The sequence below is a fragment of the Mytilus trossulus genome, chromosome 8 (assembly GCF_036588685.1).
Source record: "Mytilus trossulus isolate FHL-02 chromosome 8, PNRI_Mtr1.1.1.hap1, whole genome shotgun sequence".
NCBI lineage: Eukaryota > Metazoa > Mollusca > Bivalvia > Mytilida > Mytilidae > Mytilus > Mytilus trossulus.
The window spans coordinates 28,335,738-28,348,197 of record NC_086380.1 but is presented as its reverse complement, the minus strand read 5'-3'; the positions used below and the strand labels follow the sequence as shown (position 1 = coordinate 28,348,197).

At 32.4% G+C, this 12,460-nt stretch overlaps 1 protein-coding gene across 1 annotated transcript; it reads right to left on the bottom strand.

Moving 5' to 3' along the window:
• Positions 1-10,379, bottom strand: LOC134680768 (nacrein-like protein). The gene is made up of 9 exons (XM_063539996.1): positions 10,223-10,379; positions 9,096-9,260; positions 8,557-8,732; positions 6,641-6,733; positions 5,533-5,568; positions 4,994-5,129; positions 4,048-4,286; positions 966-1,043; positions 1-42 (listed from the first exon to the last, which is right to left on the bottom strand). The coding sequence occupies exons 1-9, from the start codon at positions 10,377-10,379 to the stop codon at positions 1-3; spliced, it is 1,122 nt and encodes a 373-aa protein (XP_063396066.1).
• Positions 10,380-12,460: the final 2,081 nt, after the last annotated feature.

The following is a 12,460-nucleotide window of genomic DNA, read 5'->3' as shown; positions in this document are numbered from 1 at the left end:
TTAATTCTTAAAACTTTGGTAAACAACTACTTTCTTATTTTTCTGAAAAAATAAAAAACAAACACATATTAGTCATCATGGTCATAGGCATTTATCTCAATGAATCTAAACTTATACGTAGCTACTTATTAGAAAAAAAAACGTGGCAATGATTCATTGGGCATTTAAACGTATTTTTGTAAGTAACACGAAATTCAGATGTGAGAAATTAAACAAAAAATTGAGATGTGTAGCCAAACATGTATATAGCATTTTTTTTTAAACAAATTTGATTATACTCTTTTCATTGCTATTTGGCAGATTATATGTACACAACTCTGAATATAAGTAAAAGAATGTTAAAGTTGATGTAAAAATAATATGTAATGTCAGTGGTTGTCGTTTGTTTATGCGTTAAAAATGAGTATTACTTTCCATACTTCCCTTACAAATTAGTGTTTGCTAAATTTGAATTCTCAAAAATTGTCGAGAAGCACTTATCAAACACAGGGAAAAACCGCCAATCAGTGAACAACAAATTGCTGACTTAGAACAGGTGCAAACAAATGCATCTAGTTAAAAGGTTTTAACAGGATCCAACATTCATCCTTACCTGAGGTCTCTCTCAACCAGATTCATCTAGATTTCCTAAATTCAGATGTCATCAGTGTTGGTTATATTTAAATATTTTTGGAAACCAATTTTAGAGACCCGTCTTGCTATTTGTGTGTCGATAATTAGAAAAATAATTACAACAGAAGATGTTACGTATAATTTGTGTAAACCTGTGTTCAATAAAAAAATGTTAAATTTTCAAAAGCCATGCAACAAATTTAGAACGCACAATTGTGTGTCTACATTTTATCTATGCTCTCTGCAATGAACTCTACCAGACACAATAATATATTTATATGTATCTTACTGGTGTCTCGTCATTTTTAAGTAACGTTTCATGAAAACACTTTATTTCTTAAATCGTTCCTTACCTGTATCGGTCTCCGTACACCAAGATGCGTAAGGGGGAAATGATTTGAATCTTGCACCAACTGTAACATTCTAAAAGCCTTTAAAAATACAGTAGACACTAATGAAATACTTACATTGAGTCAATGATAATTGAATTTGCATGGCAATTATGGCAAAGTTTATTTAATTTGAAGAAAATGAAAACAAATAAATTGATATAATTTACCCAATTCCCATTTAGAATACCGAACTATGCATCGACATTGTTATGACATGTGATAAAATTAGTAATAACAAGTTTCACAGTAATATAATATAATATTAAAAAAAAGGAATGGAGGCTACCAAAGACACACTAAGATAAGAGATAGGCCAAAGCAGATCTGGAGAAAGCATAGCATATAACGTAATACATTTGATAAAAACATTAGACTGAACAGCGTGCTTTAAAATAGGAAATAACTCAGAAGATCTGGAAAGGTAAGATGTATAATTTCAATATATGGCACCAGTCACAGTGTTTATAGTAAGCACTATTTTTCGAAAGCTTTACAAAAAATCAATAAGCTTAACCTTCTTCATCATTACTATTAGTTCATTCAAAACTGAGGTTATCATAAAAGAGAGACGACAGAGACTTAAGGGACAGCAAACCCATACATCTAAAAATTAACTGACAATGCCATGGCTAAGATGAAAAAGACAAACAGACACATGACATAACATAGAACCCCACCAAAAACTAGGAGTGATTTCAGGTGCTCCGGAAGGGTAAGCAGATCCTGTTCCACATGCGGCACCCGTCGTGTTGCTTATGTGATAACACATCCGATAAATAGTCTAATTCGGTAGGTCACATTCATGAATGGAAGGGGATTGTAGTTACGACGTAAGGAACATATCCGATATCATTTGTAAAACGGTTATTCCATAACGGCCAACCAACTCGTGATGGCGTCCATAAAATTTACAAAATGATGATTTCAACTTCACCATTTAGAACTCTTGGTTTAATAGCTTCCTTGTGAGCAGGAACCCTCTATCAAGAAAATCATTATGATAGTAAATGGAAGCACGGGAATATCGTTTCAATTTGTAAATATATACCCCGTATGCAGGTGCTGCTGGAATGTTGCTACTTAGAAATTGAAAGTTCACAATTGGAAAGTTGAATTCATCACTTTAAGAACACTGTTTTACAACCCACATCTGTTTTGTTTAATCTGATAATTTCATTATAATTTCTTAGTTTTTCTATTGTATCACTTTTTGGCGACATAAAAAATAGGCGAAAAGTCTAACATGAATGAGATGCATGTTAAATGATATATAAACAATGAACAAGATGCATTGCGTATGAATTGAATACGTGACATAATCTTAAAGTCTGCTCCATAATGTATACTAGCCACACGAAGAAACGATACTCAACAATTTTACATAATAATTTGTATTATCAAAACATTACGTATTGCGACTAGCAGTATGTTCGAAAAGAGTCATAAGTCTGTATGTTTATAACTGCACTTTTGGTTTTGTTCTACCGGAAAATAACGTTTTTTAGACGATTTTTTTGAAATTTTAGTGAAACCACATTTATGTCATCCGAACATGCCAAGACCGTCACATAAGATTAACTCATCTCAGGGATCGTTTGTTGCCAGCTAGATAACCGCAAACAAACAGACAAACACCTGGGAGGCATATTCCAAGGAAGAATGTGATCTTTTTTTGTGGTGGTGGTGTGATAATTTTGGCTGGAATCACGCATTGTGATCGCACTGACTTGAAGTTCATAAACGGAAGTCTTACTTTCTTTCATTATCGTGAATAAATTATCTCTCAAATTGTACAATCATTTAGTGCAAGGCATGGAAATCTGCATACTTTCCAACAGGACAATGCTAGGTGTCATCTTGAACGTGTATGTACACAATATCTTGGGCTGAATAACATTGATATTCTTCCATGGCCAGCTTTATCGCCAGACATATCACCCATCGAACATTTATGGAATGAACTTGACAAACATGCAAGCAAACGTCATTAGCCACCAGAGTCAGTCAACCAGCTACGAGCCGTGTTGGTGGAAGAGCGAAATACCATTCTACAAGCATTTATTCAGCGTTTAGATGTATCGATGCATCGGATGCATTGGACTGCTGTTATCAACTCAAGAAGTTGACATATTAACTCTACAACTTTTGGTTTTAACAACGGCATCTTCAAACAGTCCGTGGAAAGGGAAAATTAATTGTGATCTGTTATCTTTGTTAAGTTGCTATGCTTTTCTGTCATTGTTTAATAAAATACAAAACTGAAAAAACATTGTTAAAAATGATATTTTTGATAAATTCTTTTTGTGTCTAGTAAATATAGAAGTAAAAATCAACGAAAAATGTCAGTATTGTCGTCCTCAAACTTATTAAGACAAACATTAATTAGTTATTGCATAACACATATTAGTATTCATCCCTCATTTTCATATAACAAATAAACATTAAATTAAGAATGGAAATGGGGAATGTGTCAAAGAGACAACAACACGACCATAGAAAAAAAACAACAGCAGAAGGTCACCAACAGGTCTTCAATATAGCGAGAAATTCCCGCATAAACAAAGACAATACGAAAGGTAAATGCAACAGAAAACCTGCGTATGGTAATAAATAGTTTGTATATGGAACTGTTTATATAAGAATACTTAAGCCGAAGATAGGGTATCAATGTCAATGAGAAACTATCCACCAAAGTTTAAAAAAGTGGATTTGAGCAATTATGTGCAAACGTACGACCTTCAACCATGCAGAAATACCGTATAATTGGCTATAATAGGCTCTGACAAAGAAAATATGAAACTGTTTAATTGATAAAAATTCAATTATAATTTATGACAAAAACTTTCGTTTACTCCCACATTATTACATTAATTTATAGACTTATCTTACCGTGGCGCCTTTTTACGTGCAACTGTCAGGTTTTGTTCAACAAACAACACGTTATAAATCCTTCTTTGTTTGTGTCTAGCAGGAATATGTCAGGATTTGCACTTTTTTTAAAAAGCTAAGTAAATTGTTCCAATTCATATACTTGTATACTTGCCTTGCTAGAAACTTTAATTGGGCATTTATAAACAACCCATTGTACAGTTTCATAACATGGAGGTGTAGTTAGAGACCCTGCATACGTGTAGAATCGATCTCTGTCATACGGAAGGACATCTAGAGGAGAAATACCTTCTGTAACTCTAACGGTTCTGTCGTTTTGCTGTTCTTTTTCGCATCTCTGTTGTATGAAGTCTGGACTTGGCGTCTGACCACATTTATTGTTCGTACAATTGTCTAGATATAATTGAAAGAAAGGAATGACGGAAATGCAATAAGTATGCGAAACAAACAATAAAATTGAGAATGGAAATGGGGAATGTGTCAAAGAGACAACAACCCGACCAAAATAAAAAAAACACAACAGCAGAAGGTCACCAACAGGTCTTCAATGTAGCGAGAAATTCCCGATCCCGGAGGCGTCCTTCAGCTGGCCCCTCAACAAATATATACTAGTTCAGTGATAATGAACGCCATACTAATTTCCAAATTGTACACAAGAAACTAAAATTTAAATAATACAAGACTAACAAAGGCCAGAGGCTCCTGACTTGGGACAGGCGCAAAAATGCGGCGGGGTTAAACATGTTTGGGAGATCTCAACCCTCCCCCTATATTAAGGAAAGCTTTCTTGACTATACAAGTTTACACGCTCTTAGTGAACCATTTGGAAATTGATTTTGATAGAAAACTTCTGTTAAATATTCTAGGCGCATGGTCGTCGCTGACAATAACAAAACAGTTGTAAGTTCGTGTATCAAGAAAATGATTTTCATATCAATAATATGTGCGGACTACTTATATCTGAAGATACGTGACATTTCTCTTAGAATTTAAGTTTTGGTTTCTATTTAATTAAAGGGTGTTTACTATATATCTGACAAAATGTTTCCTGTCTCTTCGAATTAATGTTTTTGATATCAATTAAATTGAATAATGCTTACTTCTACGAGGAGAACGCAGGTTGTCAAAGAAAGCAGCAGGTATTGATTCGGTAGGATATTCTCGCACTGTTTTATAGTACTTTTCCATTAGTTTACTAAGCTTTTTTGCAAATCTGACTTTACACTTCCCATCAACCTACCAATACAATAATTTGTAAAGCATTAAACAGTTATTTCGTTTAGAGCTTCGTTCAATGCATACAGATAAAATATAATTATGATTTTCATCTGTTTGGGTTTGTTTAATAACTCAACCCTAATCATTATTCATTTTGAAAAAAATACGAAATACAAATTGCAGACTTCTTCTGCTTGATTGTAACTGATTATGAACAGTTTATTACACGTTTAAAGTTACACTGACACGTTCAAGTATTGTGAGTTAACGTTATAGACACAAACATTTCTATAATTAACCGGTGGCCAATATTATATATGTTAGAGTTATAAAAAATTATGTAAAAGAAATCCATCTAGTATTTGAAAGACGAGAGTTAACGGTCAACAAATTGTTTATAGTATTCGAGTCTCCAACTTACCCCACATTTATTTTTTTCGTGTGAGTTACCGTTTACCTGAAATAATATAGCATGTATATATATATATATATATACTAGCTTATGAATTATTACATATGAAATGCAGATTATTTCAATTATATAGTTTACAGTGTAACTATGATATCCTAATACAAGTATTTATGAAAATTAGAACGATATATATATATATTTGGTGTCACGATATCACAGTAGCATGGGTTCGAATCCCGGGAAGGGAAGAACCAAAAATTTGCGAAGGCACATTTACAGATCTAACATTGTACGGTTGATGTTTAGACGAGTTGTATATATATCACTCGCCGGGATTCGAACCCATGCTACTGTGATATCGTGACACAAAATCGCCTGCACTACAGCCGTCCCGCTAGACCACACGACCACCTGGGCTCTACTAAAATAGAGCTTTCGCAGGCCATGTGTTACCTTTCCACGTCAGTTTTAATCTAGCGGCGTACTACAGTACATGATATATAAGGCATGAAGATGTTATTGTTACAGATCCGCTAAATTATCTATAGTAAAGGATCCTACAAATTAATGTAAGATACAGTTACAGAAAATATTTATATTCATAAGTACTTCTGAGTCAGTGACAACTCTACAACAGATGTATCCATCAGATCGTCATCAATGATAGTGATACATGGCTGTTTACATAATGTATATACAACTCGTCTAAACATCAACCCAACAATGTTAGATCTGTAAATTTGCTTTCGCAAATTTTTGGTTCTTCCCTCGCCGGGATTCGAACCCATGCTACTGTGATATCGTGTTATATTTATTATTGTGAGACGTGGGTCTTTTAGTTTATTTTCGATTTATGAATTAAATGTCCATCTGATATCTTTCGTTTCTCTTTTGTAAGAACTCGTCTACATTTATTGTATCATTCTTGTATTATTTTAGTTTTATCCGACATTTCAGAAACTAAAATATTCACGTTAATATTTGTCTTATTTTAAATCGTACACGACCGTCGAAAATTGATCAACTTTGATATTGACAAAAACGTAAACAACTTACAGGAAGTTTAATCACAAAAAGTCCTGAAAAGAAGCTTCTGTATTGTGCATTACACTCCTACCTCTATCATAACACTTAACACTACCAGTCCATTTTTCTGTGGTTTAGCTTCCCCAACATCATCATAGTCACTGTCGTAAAACACCATGTGAGCCTGGAACATAATAGTTTCATGATAACACGACTTGTTTTCTGGAATTGCAAATAGTGAATTCATTTGCATGTAGGATTATACTTTTAGCAACCTTGCATAATGAAATTTAGAATATCCCATATCAAAGGTCAAGCAAAGCAGCCAATAATTTTTTTTTTGGTTTTTTAAAAAATAAATGTAAGCATTTGTTATGTAACTGTCACCCGCTGTTGAGGCATATAGATAAATAAATTGTTGGAAATAGAGGTTTTTTTATCATTACGAGATATTACCATGTTTATAAGGATAATTATCAAGATAGCGTATTACGGACAATATATAGACATACATTTGTGTGGTATATCTCCGTTTAAAGATATATATGCAGACTCATCTTTTTGACCTGTATCATTTTACATGTTAAACATTCAGTAGAACTAACTGATAATAATGAGAAGTCAGTTAGTAGTTAAAATCATCATATTATTGGATACCAGATTTCTTTAAGTCTCTTTATATATTTAGTGGGATAAGTCAGTACTTAGGAGACGCAAGATAGTAATTAGTATTTAAAGTCCTAAAATCATGAGAAGAACGAACTCATGTGACAACGTATTAAGTTCTTGAAATAAAACGAACTTTTCTTGGTTTACCTTTATTAGGATCGCTACAACCTCTAATCATTTGTATACTGTTATTTACTTTTTATGTTTTATTTTTGCCATGGCGTTGTCAGTTTATTATTGAATTGTATTGTCTGTTTGGTATCTGTCACCTCTTCTGTGAAAGCCAAGAATGCGTTAAAACGTTGAAGCGTAAATAGGTTAAAGATAAGTAATACGGACTATATAAATAAATAAACATGAGTGTCACCTTGTCATTGAGGGATATACGAACTTTTGTCTAATTAAAATTATGTTTTATAATTATTCAAATTGTTATAAATCGCTTGAAAAAACATTGCTTGACGAGTGCCTCCCTTTATGAAATAGACACATTATATATAAATTATGTACACATAATAAATGATAAAACAAGAGATGCAACACCAATACCAATTAGCAAACCAGTTTTGTTGTGATTTAACGTGCAAGTATACAAAAAACACATTGTGTATTTATTATTGTCAGTTTCACTCTAGAGATTGCTAGGCAGGATTTAAATCTTTCTTATCATTAACATGTGTAACAAATTTGTGCAAATGTGTTATTATATTTTTTTTTAGTTTCATTCTGTTTATTTGATGTTTCTCTTTAAAAACGTTTATCGGGTCTGATTAGGTCATTCACACATTAATCGTAAATATTCGTTGAACATTTTTTATTCACCTCTATACTTGTTTACGGGATTAATGTATTTTTCTTTGGTTGATTTTCTATAATGACTAAAATGACACTTTCAAAAAGTAGGTGGGAGTTAATATCTAAATCCTAAATATTCTTTTTTGTATAAAACTTACTCTCATGATCACATTAAGTTATAAATTCATTTATCTTAGAAGGACAACGGTCACAGTAACACAGATAAAACATACGACTGACGCTTACGAGGCAGGATATGTTGAACTCATACTGAGCTATCATATCATTCCTGATTTTGGTTGAAGTGCATACGCGTCATATTCTTAATATATGTGGTTAAATCTTGTTAAAATGTATCTGTGCTATGAATGTACACTGCATACATTTGTATATATTTTGGTGGTTTCGAAACCATGTATGGTGTTACAGTCTTCTTTGTATTGGTAAACGCATAACATCTAACAAAATTGCGAGTTTGCAAGACATCTCTATGAATTTCTGAAAGACAATACATTTCCTATTTAATGTAATTTAGATACTCACCTCCATAGGTTTGAAATTGTTGTCAATACAATGTTCAGAACCCTTATTTATGTCTCGTCCAATGTGAATATGCAACTGGGCAAAATTATACTCTTTGTCCTTTGGTCTTTCAGGAACATTACATAGAGTTATTTCGTCATCAAATTCTCCGTCAACATTAAAATCCGGGCAATGACCTGTTTCCAGGATAACGACACGAGAATTAGAAGACATATAAAATGCATGAGGTTTATTTAAAAGTCTTTTTAATTTTATTTTGGAAACAATTTATGGATTTTTAGCATTTCATAAATAAAATTCGTACAACATTGCTTTTCAATATTGTTTAAAAATAGGAAGTGAAGATAAGTGAATTAAAAAAAAATGCTTAGCTGTCGATAATAATACGATAAAAACATGTCAATAACAACAATGTAGCTTAAATTTATAAAATTATCTATTTGAAATAACAATTTACAGTTTGCTCGGCTACTAGTATATACAATATTGATATTTGCTGATTGATTTGTAGTCTATCTAATGCTAGTATTGCTACCTACCATTGTTTTTAATATTCGCAGGAACTCTTTTGTCAATATTATCAAATTCTAGCTTTGAATAACTTGTATAAAAAGTCTCTGTTGTGTTGATGTTAATTGGAGATTGTCGCCTTTGGGACCCACATGTCGTCCAACACGGATGGACTCTACACCAAACGTTTGGTCCTGAAAATATGTTTTGCATTATTAACGTTCTGAGAATACATGTAGCTATTGTTTTGCTTAATATAATTTTATATTTGGCAGAACATTTTGGAATTTGAGTTCTCAATGTTCTTCTACGTTGTACTTGTTTGGCTTTATAACAATATTGATCTGACATCACTAATGAGTCTTATGTAAATGAAACGAGCGTCTGGCGTATTAAATCATAATCCTGGTACCTTTGATAACTTTTTATGAAGATAGTTTACCAATGCCTAGTAATAATCTGTCATGCTTCTGCATTGGCTAACGGTGTAGGGGAGGGTTGACGTCTCTCAAAACATGATATACCCCACCGCCTGGTTGCGCCTGTACCGAGTTATGAGCATTTTAACCTTATTAGTCATGCACAAAATTTAATTCTTGTTCATTTATATATTTCGGAGTTTAGTATGACGTCTATTATAATTGAACTAGTACACATTTTTCTTAGGACCTGAGGCATTTTGTCCCACTGGGAATGAAGAGGATAAGTAAGGTTAAAAAACAGAGACATGCATCAGGGTACGAGATTTTCCTGTGTGCTGGAAGTATATTGGTGGTCTTTGGCTGTTTTCTCCTTTTTGGTAGGACTGTTGTGTCTTTGGCATATTTCCATTCTTAATTTTTTTTTCTCTGTCAAATGTACTTGACAAACTATATATCTTATAAAGCTTATACTTAATTCCATTATATAACCATAGTCTATAGATGAGTGTGAATAAATGTTCGCAAATTCTCCTACACCAAATCTAAACATCGAAAAGACCTTTTAATAACGCATACCCGAATTCCCACACTTTATTTGTTGTATAAATAGTATTTTTGTTTGTGCGCCTCACTTAAACTATGAGCTTGTAGTTATGTTACTGTGGTTGGTTAATGTCTGTAATATTTTGTTTAAATACATCAAATCAAATGTTCTTAATTATTTTATATCTTACCTTCGCATTGATTCCTTTCATAGCTGAAATGAGCAATGTTTATGTTGTCATAGCAACATTGTTTCGCTGAGGGAGGTCGTATTTGTAGATATCCAGCTCCATCAACGAAAGATACGAACACTGATGCAACGGTAGCAAACACAAATACAAATCCCATACCGTACAGCCGAATAGTTCATACATTTGGTCGCACTGCACAATAAGTTGTATATTATCATTCAGCTTACTGAGGCGGGGCATAAATATGACTGCACCTCATAAATCATTTTTTCTATTTTTATACATATGCTTGCAGTCATGTGAAAACATTTTATAATTAAAAGTTCTGCAATCCATTTCATTGTGAAAAGGTTATATACGTAACCTTAAACGTGAAAAAAATATTTTTTTTAAGTTATAAATCATTTAATATATGTACATGTGTAAAAAGGTGAACACAAGTATTATGTACCTACAAATGTACATGTGATCTAACCTATATGTACATATCGACCCCGATAGACCGATACTGTAGTATAATGTATGATTGTATTGTCATCGTGCTCATATAATTGTTTATCAAAGAAAATAGTCTTTTGCATTCCCTTTCATATTTTGGAAAATATTTTCATTGTGTAATCAGGGATAATGCTTAAAAAAAATTAGAAGACAAATAAACCACTTAAACCGAAAGATAATCATCATAAGAAAAGTGTTCAATATCCTTAATGTAAAGCAGTAAATATCTAATGTGTTTCTTAAATAGTGATGTTTTGTCCATCTTGTAATTTTGATTTTATCTACGGTGAGTTAATGTTCTGACCAGTACAATGAGAGAGCTTACAACCTCTATTTTGTGCTCCATTGAATTATCTTAGTAAACCGTATTTGATTAGGGAAGTTATTATTAATTGTTGCTTATTTTTGCATCAATTGATGTTTACTTGTATAGTTTTATTTAACATTGTTTAATTAAAATCGTTATCTATTCCTTTTAATGTATTTAAAAAACATATCTTTTTTACAACTGAAACAATTTTTTAATGGTATTTCTTTACCATTTTATACACTGTACATATATGCTACAGTAGTTGATCTTACTGTTTGAGAGAGTTCATTAATGATACAGTTTAATCTTTAATTTTCTATGTTGTGTCTTCTGTACTATTAATTGTCTGTTTGTCTTTTTATTTTTAGCCATGGCGTTGTCAGTATATTTTCAATTTTATGAGTTTGAATGTCCCTCTGGTATCTTTCGTCCCTCTTTTAGAACTTTTTCTTGGAGGAAATATTTGGATATTACCGTTAAGAACACTATTCATTCCATAAAACTTCATCTGCCGTCTGAAAGTATTAATTCTTTCAAACGAATAAACAGGTATATATAAGTCTGAGTTTTGAAATAAAAGTTCCAAACATTACATGAATGAATATCACTGTTTTCTGTCATTTGAACGCAGTATCAGTCAGAAGAGATACACATAAACATCATCAATCTAACACCATTCCTTTTTTTCTTTGTCCACCTAGAAGGTTGTACTCCATTGCACTGAAAACACTGTATCAGAAGCTATGTTTTTGTCTTTTTCAGCAGAGGGTACGCTCAGAATCTGAATAAAACATACTGTTCGAAGACACAGAAAAGTCTGCAATTATCATTTGATTCAGTTCGATTCGTACTCAATATAGCTTTTTTTGACATTGTTGAACTATTTTTTAGGAGATCCGACTTTTATACTTCTTACAAAATTGTATTGATAGACCAGGCCAGTCTTTACATTCTGATTTGTAACAAATACCCCAAAGGCTTAACTTAGTCTGAAACAGCATTTACGTCTTCTTTGTTGCGCTTAGTCCGTTCCCCAGATAATCTTCGAAATCAATCACCTGTAGTTTGAAGTTGTGTTACAACTTGATTGATTTGGCTAATAATATGTCGGGCCTTATAACATATGTTGCAAAGAGAAATTATTTTAGAATTAGAATTAAGAGAAAGCAAGTAACTGTGTAATTTAATATAGCATGTATTGTGTACTAGAGGTCCACTACGAAATACAATGCAACTGTTGCCAAGGGCTATATATGTATAGTGGAGTATCAATATTTACGCTATTCGTAAAAATTGCAATCTAACACAAGTTTATTTAGATAAATATAGAGATATACTTTAGGCAATGATAAGGTGGTGTTTACTTCATGTTCGTTAAATGGTAGACCACTCTATCGTGTAAATAGCAGCAATGTTCTTTTGATAAATAG

Excerpts from the sequence above, each read along its gene's own strand:
- LOC134680768 (XM_063539996.1), bottom strand. The coding sequence starts at position 10,379 with ATGGGATTTGTATTTGTGTTTGCTACCGTTGCATCAGTGTTCGTATCT. Across the intron at positions 8,733-9,095 it reads TGCGAATATTAAAAACAATG|GTCATTGCCCGGATTTTAAT; the intron begins GTAGGTAGCAAT and ends TCCTGGAAACAG. Across the intron at positions 4,287-4,993 it reads CCTGCGTTCTCCTCGTAGAA|ACAATTGTACGAACAATAAA; the intron begins GTAAGCATTATT and ends AATTATATCTAG.